This window comes from Phyllostomus hastatus, unplaced genomic scaffold (genome assembly GCF_019186645.2).
Source record: "Phyllostomus hastatus isolate PE091 unplaced genomic scaffold, TTU_PhHast_1.1 phas_scaffold_93, whole genome shotgun sequence".
In the NCBI taxonomy this organism is placed as follows: Eukaryota; Metazoa; Chordata; class Mammalia; order Chiroptera; family Phyllostomidae; genus Phyllostomus; species Phyllostomus hastatus.
In genome coordinates, this window is record NW_025334042.1 from 15229059 (window position 1) to 15248137 (window position 19079).

Consider the following 19079-nt stretch of genomic DNA (forward strand, 5'->3'; position numbering starts at 1 on the left):
ACTCCTGGCCCCTCTCCTAGACATACCCTTCCTCTGAGACGTGCCCAGAAGCTTCTGGAGGTGCTTGCCAACCTGGACTTCCCAGGCACTGGGCAGGCAGCTCTAGCCCCTGCCTCCTGTCAGCATAATGCATCCATATCCACAATATGGTAAATTTCATACCCTCCCACCCTCTTTCCTGCATTATTGATGGGCTATGCACTTTTTAAAAATCAATTAGATCAGGGCGTGGAGCTGGAGGTTGGGTTTTGTTTGTTTTTTTTTTTTTTTTTTGTAAAAAAGCCTTTGAAAGTCTGTTCCTGTTTTGCTGTTTTGAATAGGAACAGATAAAGCTTTCCCTCTGGTTTCCCTAAGTCAAGCCCAGGGCTAGGTTGGCCATGATTGGCCAGGACTAGGAAAATGTGGTTAAGATGCAAACCCAAGCAAATATAACCCAGTGTCTGTGCAGCCATCGCTAAGCTCTGGCAGCAGATCTGGAGCCTCCTTGCTTTGGAGTGGTTCTTCGATACCGCTGCTGCTTGCTTCCCAGCAAACTGGGAAGCGGTGGGAGAGAAGGCAAGGTAAGGTCTGCCTGGTTTATGGGTGCATGTCAGTGGAGCTCTCCTGCTGAACAAGGAGGAAACGAAAGAAAGAGGAGATGGAGATTTCCCTGGCTTTGTCTTCTTGGATGAGGCTTTTAAGGAGTTGAGCCAGGAGTTTGTGGCCAGTTTTGCAGATTTTCTGTTGAGAAGCTACGGCCCTTTTTAGAGACCACTGAACAGCTGGGGCACATTTTTTTTTTAAGATTTTATTTATTTTTAGAGAGGGAAGGGAGGGAGAGAGAGATTGAGAGAGAGAGAGAGAGAAAGAAACATCAATGTGCGGTTGCTGGGGGTTATAGCCTGCAACCCAGGCATGTACCCTGGTTGGGAATCGAACCTGCGACACTGGTTCGCAGCCCACACTCAATCCACTGAGCTACGCCAGCCAGGCTGGGGCACATTTTTAAAAGCTGGGGATGAAGAAGACCCCTCAGAAAGATGGTATGGGGCAAGGCAGAGGTTAAAACCGGCTTTCTGTTGGGATCCAGTCATACTGCTGTCTCTCTAAGACTTAGTTACGGGCCATTGGCTTTCAACCCGGGATTGCAAAACTGCACCCCACCCCACACGGGTTTCTACAGTGATCTTAAAGGGTGCCGAATTAATAAGAACTTGGAGAGGGGATGACTAGTTTTAGGGAAATTTGCTGTCACAGGTGGGGTCACGTTTTCTAGGTGTTCCAGTGTGACAGGAAGTCCCTTTGAGCATGCCCTCTCCTGCATTTGGGGTACCCAGATCTTCCTGATGGCTCAGTCCCTATTCGCAAGTGGGACTACTTTTGGCCTCTAAGATTCAGCCCTAATTAATGAGGGTTTGTTTAGCTTTTGCCAGGTTGTCACTTCTCTATCATCAAGGAATGGATTCACTGGCCCTTGTCCCCTTCTAGTTTGGTAACAGCATTTGCCTTTAGTGACTGAAATCTAGGGTCTAAAGAAAACCTGAACAAATATTTCCTGGCAGTTCTGAGCACAGGGTGGGGCGAGTTATCAAATTAAATCCTCAAACAGTGGCTGTTCCGCCTCACTGTTCTGCTGTCCTTTCATAGCAGCAGACAAAAGGAGTCAGCTTTTGTTTTTGCCAGAGTCCATACTAAACAGCACATAATCTCCAAACCTGGCCTCACCCACCACGGCTCAAGAAAAGAATGGGCAGACGTGCACCCCTTAAGCTCACAGTCCTTTCTGGATGGGTTTTCATCCTGTGAGAGCCATTGAACCTGTCCTTTATCCTTGCCTCTTCAGAGCATTCACGGGTCGTGCGTGTTGTTATCAGACGGTAAGCTCCTTGAGAGCAAGAACCACGTATGCATTTTAATTATACAAAGCCCCTATGTGAACCTGGATACTCCTTCAATGGACATGGCGCAGGATTCACATAGACTTCTCTTTACCACTTCGTCCAGCAACCCAAGGCCAGGCCCCTCGCCGCGGGCTCCCCGGGGGCCTGAGCGCCAGCGGACAGGAGAGCTTCGGCTCCGGGCAGGCCACGCCCACCTCCCCGGTGGGCCCCTGCGCCCTTTGTTCCAGGCCCAGCCCTGCCCTTTTACTTTCCCTTTTCTTCTGTGAGACACAGGAAATACATTAATCATAAGACAAAAGCAGGATGGATTGTCTGAGTTTTAGGGTAGTTTAAAAGTCTGGAAAGTAAAAGCCCAAAGAAAGATCAAATAGCTGACTGTGGAGAGGAGCTGGGAAGAGTTAGAGGGGACGAGAATGAGAGAAGGCAACCCAACTTAGAATTTTTTTCTGACATACAGCTTTTCTCCCCGTGTACCGCTGAATTTAGATAAGTTTACAAAGGACTGCAGAACATCAAAATGACTGAAAGCACAGGTTTTAGGATCAGACATGGATTTCATTCTAGTGTGTGGTCCTGGGAAAATTATTTAACCTCTCAGAACCTGTGTCCCTACAATGTAAGAATGAAAATATACTCAGTTTATGAGAATTGAGATAACATATAGCGAATCGACCCAGGGCTTAACATATTTGCCACCCCTTCGGTGACTAACCATGGCTGTTACCAGAGCTCTTAACATGGGAAGTGGCAAGTGGGAAGCAGAACTCCCGGGTGGGGACCCTTGAGCTAGCCAGGCCAACGATGTGACCTCAGACAAGTCATTTCCCCCGTCACTGCTGTAAAATAGCATAGGGATGCACCACAGGACACGGCAGGATGGCTGGCAAGAGGTTCGTAAGTGACTCAGGAGGAACGCTGGGTGAATGTCTGCCGCAGGGCGAGGCCCCAGCCCCTGCCTGCTCTATGGTGTTTCAGCCCCAGGACGACGACGAGAGCCATGCCTCTGAGCAGCGCCTTCAGGGCTGTGGGCAACGACCCTGGGATCATCACCTGGAGAATCGAGGTGAGCTGCACTGGACGCACACCCTCCTCCTCATCCTGAATCTGGGAGCGGACTCCTATCACCCAGATCTGCTCCAGGACAGCCCCCTGGCCCTCATTAGTCTCTGGCCTGTGGTTCAGGGGCAGTGGGAGGTAGCAAAGTGCACATGTCCCTACCGGTGAGTTTTGCTGGGTGCTCAGAGCAGGTGGGTGGCAGGTGGAGGAAATGTTCTTAGCCTTGGAGAGCAGGGCTCTGAGAAAAATAAGCTTGCCCTTTATTCAGCCATCTGCTCAGTGAGTCTGCACTTCCAGTAAATGCCCTGGAAAGATGGGTGTGGCCAGGGCCCACCCAGGAGACTGATACTCCTGGCTGCTACTGACAGAAAAATAGAACCTGTCTTCCTCAGACGGTTCTGGCTCCTGCAAATTAGACTAGGTTTGGGGGCACGGCACAGACAGGGGCACAGCTCATCACTTCTCCCACCGGGACCTGAGCCCCCGCGGCTTACCTTGAGCCCCAGCAATCTATGACTGAGAACCACCCTGGCCTGGGCAGCCCCACCTGCCAGATGTGAGGACCCCCACTCCACCCCCACCCCCTGCTCTGAGCTGAGTGGCTGCTGCATAAAACCCAGAGGTGAAGCCTCACTCCACTGCCCTCCACTCAGAAGGGGGAGTCACCGCCTCTAGCAAGTGGCTCAGAGCTTGTGAGAGGCCTAGGACACTCTATTTTATTAAAAATCAAGAGATACTAAAAAATGTATAACAGTTATGGGATATTTAACATTTTTTAAAGTTTATTTTCAGAGAGAGGAAGAGGGGAGGAGAAAGAAAGGGAAAGAAACATCTGTGTGTGGTTGCCTCTCTCACAAGCCCCAACTGGGGACCTGGCTGCAACCCAGGCATCTGCCCTGACTGGGAATCGAACTGGTGACCTTTTGGTTCTGCAGGCTGGCGCTCAGGGCAACATTTTTACATTCTCACATTCTACATAGAAACCATACAAGTATGACTATGAGTTTACCTCACTTGGAGGTAGTGATGAAAATCTGCATCAGAGGCTATGGGAATAGTCCTGACACCAGACAGACATGCAGGTGACAAATCAGCACCCCAACCCAGACTCCAAATATGGGACACTGGGCGTGGAGCCCCTCGCACTGCTGGCACTCACGCCCGAAGCCCCGCAGAATCTTGGCGGTCCGTTCCCGCAGACCTGGGCCAGCACTGGTGGTCAGAGCCGAACAGTGACTGAGGCAATGGTGCAGCGGCTTGGAGGAGGAGTTGTTCGTGACAGCTCGTAGTCAACTCTTCTCCCTGCAGTGGGCTGGGGCGGCTCTCAGGGCTCCTCACAGTGCAGCAGGACAGGGCACGCCAGGCCACAGGGAGGAGGACAGGGTAAGGACAGGCACCGGGATGCAGATCGGGCTGTCAAGCTGAGCTCAGAAGCCAGAAGATGGCCACGAGAGCCCTGTAGCTCGCTGCCACACCCTGTAAGATCAGCGGGGGGCATCTTCCCTACCTCCCCCCTGCTGCCTCTGCCGAAGGATGGAGAAGGAAAGAAGGCTTGGGGTGGGGGGAGGGAATGGAGCCTGTGCACATTCCTTGTCCTTCCAGAAAATGGAGCTGGCGCTGGTGCCCCTGAGTGCCCATGGCAACTTCTACGAGGGGGACTGCTACGTCATCCTCTCGGTGAGCTCTGCCTCCCACCCCCACCCTCATCCCCACAAGCTTCTCCCTTGAGCCACGTTCCACTGAGAGATCTGCCACTGATGCTAACCAGGCCCCTGGTATCCATCTCGACTCTTCTTCAGTGTGTACAAGACAGGCCTCCAGTTTGATCATTTAAAAAAAAAAAATTAGTTTTAGAGAAAGGAGAAGGGAGAGAAAAAGAGAGGGAGAGAAACATTGATATGCAAGAGAAACATCAATCAGTTGCCTATCACGTGCCCCAACTGGGGACCTGGCCTGCAACCTAGGCATGTGCCCTGACCGGGAATCGAACCTGAGACCTTTTGTTTTGAGGGACCACACTCAACCAAGTAAGCCACACTGGTCAGGGCCAGTTTGAACATTTTTTAAAGCCATTCTTAGGTGGGGGTCTGTTTAAATTTTGCAGCAGAGGGTAGGGGTGGGGCCCTCTGTCTGAAACTGGATGAGTAGCTCATAAGCAGCACATTTCCCTGGGTAAGAGGCAGACCCCAGTTTAAAGTGGGGCGGAGGAAGACCAGACACACACAAGCCACTTCTGGCCTCACAGTGCTCATTCTAGTTGAGGAAACAACACCCCACATAAGCAGCGCCGACAGAGATGCGCAGGTGGGTAGGTCAGCGCTGTGCTGGCTGGGGGAGTGCGGGGCAGCCGGGCAGCAAGGCAAGTCTGCAGCCCACGTTGGAAAAGGTCCCCACTGCTCTCCATTTATTTTGAGGACAATAGGCTGTCAACTTTTCCCAAACATGGGGAGGTATTGGGGCTGCCAGAGCCACAGGGCAGGTCTGCACAGGGGCCACTACAGAGAGGGAGAAGGGCCGGAAGCCCCCTAAGCACAGGACACAGGACACTGTGCAGCATTCTTCCCATGCCAGAGGGGCCAGCATCACAGGGGAAGCTGGTCCCCGACCTGACTGATCTCTCTGGTCGCATCCCAGACCCGGAGAGTGGGTGGTCTCCTCTCCCAGGACATCCACTTCTGGATCGGGAAGGACTCCTCTCTGGATGAGCAGAGCTGCGCGGCCATCTACACCACACAGCTGGACGACTACCTGGGGGGCAGCCCCGTGCAGCACCGAGAGGTCCAGTACCACGAGTCCGACACCTTCCGCGGCTACTTCAAGCAGGGTATCATGTGAGTGGTTACATACAGAGCAAGGACAAAAACGGCAGTTTACCGAAAGGAAACCCAAAGGGCCAATAAGTATAAGACGAAAGTAATCAAAGAAATGCAAATCAAAACAAAGCTATCATTTCCACCTACTAGAGCAGCACAAATTTGAGAGCTGGGTGGTGCCAAGAGTTGGCAAGGTTGTGGGGAATAGGAGCCCTTGTGCCTTGCTGGGGGCGGGGAGGGCTGGCACTGCATTCCAAAGAGTAATCTGCCCCTGAGGCAGATCCCACTTCTGGGGAGGGGGGAGCCGTATAACTCAAAGGAATTTTCACAGTCCCGGCTCCATAAGGGTGCAGGAACCAGAATGTTCCCAGCAGTATCCCTAGGGGCAGTGGAAGCTGCAGGCAGTGTAGAAGCCTGTTGCAGGGAGACTGGTTGGGAGACACTCCATGACACCAAGGAGGACCACGCAGGAGCTGGAAGCAACAGATTAGATACATACCTAACATGCAGACAGAGCTTAAATTCATGGTGCTTAGCGAACATCGTGTGAAGGCCAGGGCATCACTAACACGGCTGCTGCAGCCACTGGGCGTGTGCCTCTCTCCCAGTTGCACACGGTCCCCCCCAGTTTCCAGAACAAGCTCCTTCGCGAGATGGGTCAGTCTTCACCACCGGTGTTCCCTCTGTGTTGAGCACCAGTTCCTTGTTCTTGGCTCCTATCCCTCTTCCTACCTCTGCTGGAATGCTACCCCTTCTGAGAAGACTGCCCTGACCACCCTGTCAAAAAGTCCGTCGCTGTGTCTGCTTCTGTGGCAGCAATTACTACCATCTAGATTGACCTCGCTTATTTCCTGTCGCCACCCACATGGGCAGAGACTGCGTCTGTGTCATGCACCCCTGCCTCCCCATACCTAGCACAGGCAGGGGCTCAGTAAATAACTAAACGGATGTTCCCTTAGCTACAAGAAGGGGGGTGTGGCCTCTGGGATGAAGCACGTGGAGACCAACACCTACGACGTGAAGCGGCTGTTACACGTGAAGGGGAAGAGAAACATAAGGGCCACTGAGGTAAGTCCTGCCCACCCTCTGTTCTGGGCCCAGGGCCTCCACCTGGTACCTAAGAATTCCTCCTGAATAATATCTGCCTCCAGGTGGAAATGAGCTGGGACAGTTTTAACCGAGGTGATGTCTTCTTGCTGGACCTTGGGAAGGTAATCATCCAGTGGAATGGCCCAGAGAGCAACAGCGGGGAGCGCCTAAAGGTACAGCTCTCTCCAGTCTGCCCGCTCTCTCCTGTCCCCCAGGCCTGGCCGCAGGGCTTGGCTGTCTCCAGTACTTTCCCTTCCTCCTTCCTCACTGGCTGTTCCCTGAGATTCAAGGCGGACCCCTGCCTTGGAGTAGAATCTGTCTGAGAAAGAGGCTAAGGGTGTGAGTCTGTGGCGCTCCCCCGCCCCCCAGCCCCCAGGGCTCCTTAGCATCAGAATAACTCCGGTCTGGGAAGGAGGCTGCTCCTCCCAAAGGCTGAAGGCAGAAAGGGCCAGGGGCAGAGGAGCTGAGTGTTTGCATGGCTTTCCCCGACAGGCTATGCTTCTGGCAAAAGATATTCGGGACAGGGAGCGAGGGGGCCGTGCTGAAATCGGCGTGATCGAGGGAGACAAGGAGGCAGCGAGCCCAGAGCTGATGAAGGTCCTTCAGGACACCCTCGGCCGACGTTCTATTATCCAGCCTGCGGTCCCGGATGAGATCATAGATCAGCAGCAGAAATCAAACATCGTGTTATATCAGTGAGTAAACCTGGCTGCTGGTTGGAAGCCAGGGCAGGGCGAAGGTGTCCCCTAGAACACTAGGCACTTCTGCTTCGCTCCTCATTTTGGGTGCAGGAGTCTGGCTTTCTTTTAGTCATTTTCAAATGCAGCTTCTGGAGAGAGCTTGGTGTTCTGATTCGAGGATGAAGCTGCCATCTGTTCTTGTCAGCAACTCTTCCTGGTCTCTTGGGGAAACTGTTCCTCTACTTGGATCTGTCCATGCCCAGGGATGTGGGTGGGGTAATGTTTGGAGAGAAACACAAAAGTCTCCTCTAGAGAACAGAGTCCCTCACATTCCTGTCTGCATTCAAGCCACGCCTATCACAGGAAGCCAAGCTCCACACAGAAACTCCATACTAAAATGAAGCCAGGAAAATACCAAATGACTATGAAATGCTTTGCAGAAGAGAAGGCACAGGCTAACCTCTCCCTTTTCCAGTGTCTCGGACTCAGATGGGCAGCTGGCGGTCAGCGAGGTAGCAAAGAGGCCTCTGGTCCAGGATTTACTGAACCACGATGTGAGTAGAGCTTGGGTGTACTTGGCATGGGCTGATCAGACCTGGCTTCAGAGGCAGGCCCTGAGCAAAGTGTAAGTACCTCATCCCTGCCTGCTTCAGGACTGCTACATCCTGGACCAGAGTGGGTCCAAGATCTACGTGTGGAAAGGAAGAGGAGCCACAAAAGTTGAGAAACAGATGTCTATGTCTACAGCCCTGGTAGGAGCTACAGATGTGCAATACTGTCCAAAAATCATGTCACAGATACTTCAGATGTGCTCAGAGAGCTATACTAGGCATTTGAGCATATAACATTGCAGCTATATACATGGACTTTGGTGTCAGACAAACTGGGATTCAAATCCAGGTTTAATACCATCTCCTGGGGTTGTTGCCAGGATTAAATAACATTTGTAAAGCATTCAGAAAGTTCCTGGTAGATGTTTCTATTATTATGTTTTAAAGACTTTATTTATTTTTAGAGAGAGGGGAAAGCAGAAAGAGAGGGAAACATCAGTGTATGAGAGAAACATTGATCAGTTGCACGCCCCCCAACTGGGGACTGGGCCCACAACCCAGACATGTGCCCTGACCAGGAATCAAACTGGTGACCTTTCCGATTGCAGGACGATGCCCAACCCACTGAGCCACACCAGTCAGGGCAGTCGATGTTATTAGTGAAAGGGACAGACACCACTTATCAAGGTTAATGGCCTGTCCTCAAAGGGTTTGTGATATGGTGCAGACCCATGCAGGTGAGCCCAGCAGGACGCACTCGACAGAGCAGTAAATGGACAAATGCATGTGATACAAAGTCAGCAGAATACATGAGTGTTGAAAGAACAGAGTAAAGAGGGTTGTGGAAAAAAAATTAGTAATAACCATGACAGGCCAAAAGAGAGATGAGAAAATGTTCAGCTCAGTCCTTTCCTTGAGTCAGGTAAGTTTGTCCCTAGACAGAAGTGAGTCAGAATTTGACTCAGTCCCAAAAGGGAGCAAGGGAGCAATCCTACCAACTGACTTCAAAGGGCTGACTCACCAGCCAAGCAAAGAACTCGGAGCATTCCCTGACTGACCTGCCTTTCGGGGCTGGGGCGTTGTCCACAGAACTTCATCAAGTTGAAGGGCTACCCCAGCAGCACCAACGTGGAGACGGTCAACGATGGCGCTGAGTCGGCCATGTTCAAGCAGCTGTTTCAGAAGTGGACCGTGAAGGAGCAGACCACAGGCCTGGGGAAAACATTCAGCATTGGTAAAATCGGTAAGATTGCCCCGAAGTGTCTTCTCACTGCTGGGGCTCTGGAAAGGCAGGCATGGATGCTTGCCACTCACTTGGCTTCTCCCAACGGCTTCTCGAGCAGCTAAAGTTTTCCAGGATAAATTTGATGTGACTCTGCTGCACACCAAACCAGAGGTAGCTGCCCAGGAAAGAATGGTGGATAATGGCGATGGAAAAGTTGAGGTGAGCCTCACGACCCCCATCTCAGGGCCGACAGGCAGCACTGGCCCTCCTGGCTGTCCTGCGGTAGAGGAGGGGGCCGGGGACCCTGGGTCTGCTTTGCTTTCACCTTCATCTCCAGTGCCTAGGAGTGTTCACCAGGAGGTGTCCTGGTCTGCAGTTTTCCCATGATTCTTCAGGGAAGTGAAAGGCAGAAACCCCAGTGAGCTGTCAATACCTCACCTGGCAGGTCTATTCAAATCACCTCCGAGCTGAGATGGGGAGGCACCCCACCAGGGACAATCCAGTTCTCCTACAGATTCAAATTATGCAAATGTGATGTGATAAGCCCTTACCACTGGGAAAGGGGCACCAAAGTGGGCAGAGGACTTTGAGAGGATAGACTTTAGTGCCTCACTTGAGGATTCTCTGCTAAGCATGACCCCACCCGACCCCGTTCCCACAGGCAGCTGTCTCTTCAAATAGGACCCCCAGCACTGGGGAACTGTGTCTCCTTCTATGCCCAGGTCTGGAGAATTGAAAACCTGGAGCTGGTTCCCGTGGAGCAGGAGTGGTATGGCTTCTTTTATGGGGGAGACTGCTACCTGGCTCTCTACACATATGAGGTTTACGGGAAGCTGCGTTACATCCTGTACATCTGGCAGGTAGGCCCGGGGCAGGCCCTCAGCTTTCAGAGAGGGGGCTTCCTCTGGCCACAGAGCTGGGACAGGGGCAGCAGGGCCCATTCCTCCTGTCGCCACCGCAGGGCCGCCACGCCTCACAGGACGAGCTGGCAGCCTCGGCATACCAGGCGGTGGAGGTGGATCAGAAGTTGGACGGGGCCCCTGTGCAGGTTCGGGTTACCATGGGGAAGGAACCACGCCACTTCATGGCCATCTTCAAAGGAAAGCTGGTTATTTTTGAGGTGAGAACCCTCAGATAAAGTTACACCGTGAGCCAGAACGCTCAGAACTAAGCCAGCCATCAGGGGCTACGGTGGAGGGGGAGGGGGAGCAGGCCTTGGGGTAGACATGGACAAGGGGTTAATCTAAGACACTAAAGTGAACCCCAACTGCCCAGGACTTCAAGTCCAAACCACTGCCTAATTAATGCTCAAGGCCTTTCACAATCTGAGCCATATTACCTGTGCAGGTGCACCACCCTCAGCTCCCCAGGCTACACACCCCACTCATCAGGTGGGTCTCCTCACTAGCGCTCACACGTGCTACATCATGGCCTGCCCGCCTCCCTCAGCACGTGGGCCCCTTCAGATTCAAGTCCCACTTCTCCCCGGAAGCCCTAGCTGAAGCGCTGCAAAAAATGCACGATGTGCTTGATACACACAAGTCTGCGGTCAAGTCCTACTCTTGCCATTTATTAGCCAGGTTTCTAAGCCTCAGTTTCCCCACCTGCACTATGGGATAATACCGTCATAGTAACTTGGAGGACCAATGAAATGATGTACACAGGCACCAGCCACAAAGTCTGGCATAGAGCAGAGGTCTCAGAATGAAAGCTAACATTACCGACACCATAACTCTAGCTCACCTGACCGCTGCCAGTCAGCCTACAACACGGGTGGCAAACACAAGGCCCACGGGCCGAACCCAGCCCTCCACCTTGTTTTATCTGACAAGGCACCTTGCTTCTACCTGGCAGCAGTGCCAAGCTCCTTGTACCTAGTTAAGGGTGGTTACATTTACACAGTCCTAAAATTACATTCGGCCCTTTGAAGGCAGCTTTGAGGCGGACATGGCCCCCGTTAAAAATAAGTTGGACACCCCTGGCCTACAAGCTCTTCAAGGGATGCATCTGACATCATCTCCACAACAGCCAGCCCAGCGCCCTGCTCACGTGGTGCACCTTAAATCCAGTCTATGCTTCTCGTTCTCTCCAGGGTGGGACTTCCCGGAAGGGAAATGCAGAGCCTGAACCTCCAGTAAGGCTCTTCCAGATTCAAGGAAATGAGAAATCTAACACCAAGGCAGTAGAGGTTTCAGCCTTAGCCTCCTCCCTGAACTCCAATGACGTCTTTCTGCTGCGGACCCAGGCAGAGCACTACCTGTGGTATGGCAAGGTAAGACGGCAGGGCCCCGTGCTCATGGTGGCCCTGCACCACCCTCCAGGCAGCCTAGAGTGGGCTGGATCTTCAAAAGGGCTGTGACTTCCCTACAACTAGGCCTCCAATTAAAGTCAACGACAGCTCTGCTCACTCATACCCCAGAGATACACCCTGAACTTCTACATGGACAGGGGCTGAGTAAGGCAATCTTCCCACACCAATTTGGTGGGTTCTAACAGGACAAGCATTACCACTGAACAAAAACACTAAAAATACAATTTTGTCAATTCAGACTGCATCTGCATTAAAAAGCACTTAATTGTTTTACAAAAGAGAATTAAACAGGAAAAGATGCTCCACATCATTAGTCACTAGGGAAATGTAAGTGAAACCCAGTGAGATGCACACTCACTAGAACAGCTGAGAAAACTGATGGTATCAAGTGCACATGAGGATGCGGAGCAACAGGCGCTCTCACGCTGCTGGTGGGAATGCGAATATGGCCTTGGAAAAACTATGCTTCTTATAAAACGTGCACTTACCACATGATCCAATGGTCCCACGCCTGGGCATTTTCCTGCGTGAAATAAAAAACTGTCTTCACACAAAAACCTGGATACACATGCTTATAGCACATAGCACAAACACTGGAAGAAGCTCAGCTGAAGAGTGGACAAATACAGTGTGACAGCCACACAGTGGAACACGACTCGGCAACACAAAGAACAGTTGGTCATATCCGCAGCTACATGGCGGGCGCTAGGTGGAAGAAGCCAGATCCCCAGGCCACATAGTATACGATTCCATTATGACTTCCTGGAAAAGGCAAAACTGTTGTGACGAAGACAGAGCAGTGGGTGCCAGAGGTTAAGGATTTGGAAGTGCATAGCCTGGGCGAATTTTTTGCGGGGTGAGGGGACTGTTCTGATTCTTTGTGGTGGTGGTAACCTGATTCTATGTCAAGACTCATAGAACTGTATGCCAAAAAGAATGAATTTTCTTGTAATTTAAAAAATAACTTTACACTTTTCTTTTAAAAAAATTAAAAGTAGGTGCTAAAACTTCAATTGCAACCAAAACAAAGGCGCCCCTTGTCAACACGCATCGTGAGTTGGAGTCCAGTGCTGTTCTTTGCCACCACACTGCCCCCCCCGCCCCACAACCTTCCCAGCACTAGAACAAGCCTGTTCCCCAGCAGAAGGTACTATGGCTTGGCAGCTGACCCTGGCTACCCGAAGTGATTAGCCTCAGCAGCTTTTTCCCCACATCAACGCGGTCACGTGCGGCTAACACCTGTGTTCTCCTCACCCTACTCTCAGGGCTCTAGCGGGGATGAGCGGGCCATGGCTAAGGAACTGGCCAGGCTTCTCTGTAATGGCACCGAGGACACTGTGGCTGAGGGCCAGGAGCCCCCAGAGTTCTGGGACCTGCTAGGAGGGAAAACTCCCTATGCCAGTAACAAAAGGTATGGGAACACAGCATCCCCTCCTCCCGGCTCCCCCTGCCTTCCACACTTGTGAACTGCACACGATTTCTAAGCAGCTCAATTCCTCCAAATGGACTATATTGCAGACTACAGCAGGAAATCCTAGATGTCCAGTCCCGTCTCTTTGAATGTTCCAATAAGACCGGCCGTTTCACTGTCACTGAGATCACAGACTTTACCCAGGATGACCTGAACCCAGACGATGTGATGCTCCTGGATACCTGGGACCAGGTAAGACACAGCCAGAGTGCTTAGAACAAATGACCAAGATCCTCAGAGTTGTGATTATTTTTATGTAACTCTCCTGACAAGATAAACCCAAGGAAACCCAAGTCAATCAAACAATGGTCAGTGGCGATCAGCGAAAAAGCCTGCTTTTTGCCAGGGCTGGAGAACAGAATGCTGTTTAAAACACACCACCCTGGAATTTTCCCACCTCGCTCTGGGAAAATCAGGTCATCCTATCACCAGGCACTTCTTTGTCTCAGGATCAACAGCAGTCGGGGCCACACCCAGAGATATGGGCCTTTTAGGTCCAAAGGGGTGAAAAGGGGATACCTTCAAGGCAACCCCTCCCGACATCCGTCTTCCATTCAGCTCAGCAAACACATTCAGCACCTCCTGTTGTGGTCGCTGCGCTAGGCGTGCGGCCACCAAGGTGAAGAGTGCCACCCCACTCCGAGACGTCACAGGTTGATGGAGGGAGGGGGAACACAGACGCATCACTTTATTATGACGGAGGTACACACCAAGGTGCCAAGGGAGCACAGCTGAGCGGCTCAGGGGCGACTTCCTGAAGAAGACGGCTCCGAGGCTGACTCTCAGAGGGTAATTACTAGACACTCATCAGGTAAAGAGAGCGTTCCGTGCAAAGGAAATAGCACAAGGAAAAGCAAGTTACAAAATAGTCTAGTATACAAGGAACTACAAATAACATTATCAGAACATAAGGTAGAGTTAAAACCCTAGAGATGGGCTGAAGAAGGAAGCATGGACCTTACCTACCCTGTGAAGAAGTTTGATATTTATCCTGAGAAGCTACTGAGTTTAGGCAGGTAAGTGACAAGGTCAGACTGCGCTTTAGGTTGAGCCTTCCAGCAAGAGTAGGAGAGGAGTGGTGGGGTGGGAACAAGAGGAGCCGGGCGGGCCTGCCTAGGGCGCTGGAGTAAGGACGGAGGGGCAGTGACAGGTCTGGTGAAGGCACAGGAGGCAGACTGGCCGGCCGTGGTAACTCACTGGATGTGGGCGGCACCTACAGCGACTCCCTGGTTATCGCCTCAGGAATGACTGGGTGGGCGCCATTCATCAAAAATGAAGACAGACACCATTTAGAAAAGAGCTACATTTTGGGGTGTTAATATTTGAGTTGCTTGAAGACAGCCAAGAGGAGGTGTTTTGGAAGAAGGTGGATTCAGGAAGTTGAAGTTCAGAGAAAGAGCTCAGGGCTGGAGATGCAGGCATGGGAGATACACGTGGCAATTAAAACCTCAAGATGATTCTGATCACAGCTTCCTCTGCTGAGTCTGTGAATTGCTGAGGGGTTAGAGGGCAGTGTTTATTGTCTGGTACATAGTGCCTGTTAAGAGCACATTAATGAATATTCACTCTCGCCCACAACAGGTGTTCTTGTGGATTGGGGCTGAAGCCAATGCCACAGAGAAGCGGAGGGCCCTTGCTACAGCCCAGGAGTACCTGCACACGCACCCCGGTGGCCGAGACCCCGATACACCGATCCTGATCATTAAACAGGGGTTCGAGCCTCCCATCTTCACAGGCTGGTTCTTGGCCTGGGACTCTCATCTTTGGAGCGTAAGAACACAGCCAGTGGGGAAGTTGTTCTTACCATCAGGGAGCTCAGCGGGAAGGCCGGGCACTGGAGGGCTCAGTAAATCCAAGTCCACATTCCCCTTACTCCCTGTCCCCTGCCTGCTTTCTACTTTTCTTCCCCTCCCCACGCTCCAGAGCACTAAGTCGTCACAGAAGTTACAGCTTGTTTCAGGAATCAGCAGCCTGCACGGGTGATGATGTTTGGAAAGTACACCCACACACACCTTTCTAGCGTTACCACCGTCCTCATAGCTAGGATGAACACTGCTTCCCATGTGACAGATGAAGAAGCTTATAGAAGTTATCTGTCTAAAGTCACAATTAAGCCAATTTTCTGACTCCTACTCAACTGCTCTGTCTTAAGTCTTGTAGGGAGGACTGAGGGGCTACAGGCAAAGCAGCATATTGTTTACGTGCTTTCCAATCCTGCATGGGCACGGAAGGGAGATTTTCCTCTGTGCTTATCCCTGAAATGTCCCGTGATTCCTAGTGTTTTGGCTTTTCTCGAGGGTACAGATGACCTGAGACGGCACACTAGGACATGAGGAATACCACTAGGCCTCAGGTGCATGGGCAGCACCTCACCTTATGTTTTCTGTCTCTTCTTTCCAGGCAGGGAAATCATATGAACAGTTAAAAGAAGAGCTGGGAGACGCTGCTGCTATCACAAGAATCACTGCTGTGAGTTTCTTAGAGGAGCAAGTCACACAGGCAACCAGAGCCCAAGAGAAAGAGTGGATGAAGCCGATGCTGCATGGGTGAAACCCCTTCATGTCCTTCTTAGTGTCACTGTAGTGGTCCATTCTGAAATGAAGGTTGTTTCAACCAGAAGAAAAGCAGGTCTCAGAGCCCACTTTACTGCCCTCCAGAATTCAGAACAGACTTGCTGTTTTGACACACACACACCCCAAAAAACTAATTTTATTATTCAACTCTCTCTGTCATTCAGGACAGATTCAATTTACTGGCAGCCTTTTTCAGAAGTAATAAGTTTCTAACCCAAATGATAATGTGCATTAGTTTCTGACAGTGGAGTCCATAGAAATTCAGGTCATCACCCCTGTTTCAGTGGCCACAAGAAGTAGAGCTGCTGGCCAGGAATTCGACAGCTATTGAACCTCGAGATGAGTGCATGGTACCAGCTGTCCAAACCAAGTGGCAATTTTGTCCTTTGCGCTCTACAAACTCAAGATTCCAAAGTTAATGGTGATGTAGGATCTTTAAAATGTATTGAGAAAAAGTATGATGTCAATTTAAAGTCACGTAAAGGCTGGAAATGTAAAGCCTAAGGGAAGTGCCAGGAGAAGGGATGTGATCACAGTATTTGAATAAGATTTAAGCACAGCATTTATGCCAAACTGGCTCTGCCGGATCTGCCTTAGACACACACGGTCGGCTTTCCCAAGGGCCGCAAAATCTGAGTATTTTAGATTCCCAGATGACTCTGACATGCAGCCAGGTTTGGGAACAATTGTTCTAAAAGATAATTACAAAAGGTAAAGTGGTATAAACCAAAATTTTAATATTATATACACAGAACTTCAAATGCAGAGACCTGAACAGTTTTTATCTTATCTTACCTAGGACATGAGGAATACAGCTCTCTCCCTGAATTCTGAGATAAACTGTTACCCTGTAGAAGTTCTATTGAAAAGTCAGAATCAAGAGTTGCCCGAGGATGTGGACCCTGCCAAAAAGGAAGTGAGTAGCTGAAGGAACTATGTCGGACGGAAGTGGAGCTCTCTGTGAGTAAAGCAGCTGTCTCAGTGTGTGGCCCAGGGCAATTCTGGAGCATCGTAAGCACTCAGCAGACACCTGAGCTGCCCAGTAGCTCAAGCCAAACACCCAGGGCTCCCCCCTGATATTTTCTCCTCACCCCCTACATTGACCCATCAGCTGGCCTCCGTCCACTTCTCTCCATCCACTCCTCTCCATCCCTCTACTGTCAGTCTGGTCCGGCCATCACGGGCTACTGCAACAGTCCTCCACCTGGTCTCCACACCACCCCTGTAATCTGTTCCCCACATAACCACCAATGGGGTTTTAAAACAGATGACACTTGTATTTGAAACACCTTGAATGGCTTCCTACTGCACTTAGAGAAGAATCCAAAGTCCTCTCCATGGCCTCCGAGGCCCTCCCCAGTCTGACACCGGCCCCTCCGTCTCATACACCACTGCCCTCTTCACCAGCCCCCCTCAGCCAGTGGCTGCCTTTCCTCCAACGTGCTCGCTCGTGTGGGCCTTTGAGCCTTCACACTTCCTACTGCTCCAGCTGGAAAACCCCAACAGAGCCAACACCTCCTCGTGATTCAGGTCTCAGCTCCAAGGTCTCCTTCCCAGGAAAGACTTCCCTGACCACCCTACCTAACGCTGCTTCCCGCACCGCTCCCCATCCACCCTCCCCCTTATCCGTGTTTGTCGTCTGTCATTCCCTTTCCCTCTAGTAATGTCCTTAAGAGCAAGGACTTGATCTGTCTTGTTCACTACCATACTCTCAGCTTTTCACCTCCTAACACAGTGCCTGGCAGATCACAGGCACTTCTTAAATTTTGGTTGAATGAATTAACATATTCACGTTGAATGAATGGTATTCTCCCTTTAGAGAATTTGATTTGGAAAAGGTCTCTAGATTTTCTACAACGTCTTATCTAACCAACTCTTGAGTACTGAACTACAACTTTCTTGAAAACAGAAGTTATATCTTAATAATTTTACTTGGAAAGAAAATATTCATTAAACATCAATAAATAAATGGTAGCATTTTATGTTCTTGAGATCTTGTATTTGAAAATATCTGGATAAAAATGGCAGATAAGGGCATATAGCAAGGAAAACAGTCACTCAATTTAGTTCTCCATTTAGCCAAAACCTAATGTCTAGAATTCACATATAACATACATCCCGTTTCCTGTCCTTCTGACAAGAAACTGGTGCCAGGTGAGGCTGTGAGAGCAGTGAGGCTGTGGGAGTCAGTTCTTCCACAGGCCAACACGGGACCCTACAACCCGAGGGACTCCCTAACGAGTAACTGAGGTCTGTCACAGACTCTTCTGAACATTCGTTCCACACCCCCTTTAAGGACCAACTCCTCTGAGCCCCGCTCTCCCCAGTTCTGTTGGCAGTGCTAGGTGCCCTGTCTTCCTTCTAACCAGACACTCTGTTTTCTCTTAGGACTACCTCTCTGAACAGGACTTTGTTTCTGTGTTTGGAATCACACGAAAGCAGTTTGCTGCTCTGCCTGGCTGGAAACAGCTCCAAATGAAGAAAGAGAAGGGGCTTTTCTAAGGCGAGATAGCATGCACCTGGACCTACTCCAAGACCACAGGACAGAGTCGACAGTTGCCAATATCGGGAAAGAGTTTATCTGCCAATTGTTGCCTAACATTCAGCTGCTTAATTTAGACAAGTAGGGTCTGAAATCACAGCATGTTCTCCATTTTTCTCAGCCCTGTATTCCTTATATTTTATACACCTAAAACACTAATTATCCATTTTGATTTTTGTGGCTTTCTGGCTAAAGCCTTAGCAGAAAGCTCATGAAAACTACATGAATCTAGAGAAGTCAAAAGTAAGAGGACAAAAAAGAAAAGTTTACATATCCTTGAGTGAGGATTTAAAAAAAAACATAAAAACAGCAATAACAACAAAAACACACTAAGTTTAAAGTGTTTAATATTAGGGCAAAAACCTAAGTTTTCAATTTGAAAGAATGGTATTTCCAAAACCTATTTAACCTACAAATCACTGAAGTGAATCACATGTATATTCCAAAGCCAAAATCCAAATGCCCAGATCTGTATGTGTCAGAGCTTTTTAACTCTTCAAATAAAGATACCTGTATGAGCAAAAGGGAGTATTTTCCAGCATTAGAAGTGTGCCTATTGTAGTAATTTTTTGATGTACTGTGGGAAGAAATGTCTCAGTACTAGGGGAGTAAACAGGCACTACTGAGTGAGCTCTCTGGAAAACGGGACCATTGTAATTCCTGTTTCTGGCACAAGAATGCCAAAATCTGCTTTACAGCTGTCCAGGAAACCTCAGTCCCCACCCACCCACGCCCCATTATCCAAAAGAGAAACAGGGTCATGTGTTATTAATTTCAGTAATGAGGCCACAACCAGTGTGTATGCCACTGCAGAGAGCCTTCAAAGCACACCACAGACATCAGCAAGTGAACCACATTTTCCAAACAACTCTGAGTTTGAGTCAACAA

At 50.3% G+C, this 19079-nt stretch overlaps 1 protein-coding gene across 1 annotated transcript; it reads left to right on the forward strand.

The window, feature by feature from the left end:
* The first annotated feature begins 458 nt into the window (after positions 1-458).
* Positions 459-18882, forward strand: AVIL (advillin). The gene is made up of 20 exons (XM_045829515.1): positions 459-560; positions 2856-2943; positions 4539-4613; positions 5571-5767; positions 6709-6817; positions 6901-7011; positions 7331-7533; positions 7994-8072; positions 8172-8270; positions 9159-9312; positions 9413-9513; positions 10017-10154; positions 10256-10414; positions 11387-11566; positions 12871-13016; positions 13124-13268; positions 14658-14846; positions 15477-15545; positions 16449-16565; positions 18038-18882. Exons 2-20 carry the CDS (start codon positions 2878-2880, stop codon positions 18149-18151), a joined length of 2451 nt encoding a protein of 816 aa, XP_045685471.1. The 5' UTR covers positions 459-560; positions 2856-2877; the 3' UTR covers positions 18152-18882.
* The last annotated feature ends 197 nt before the right edge of the window (positions 18883-19079 follow it).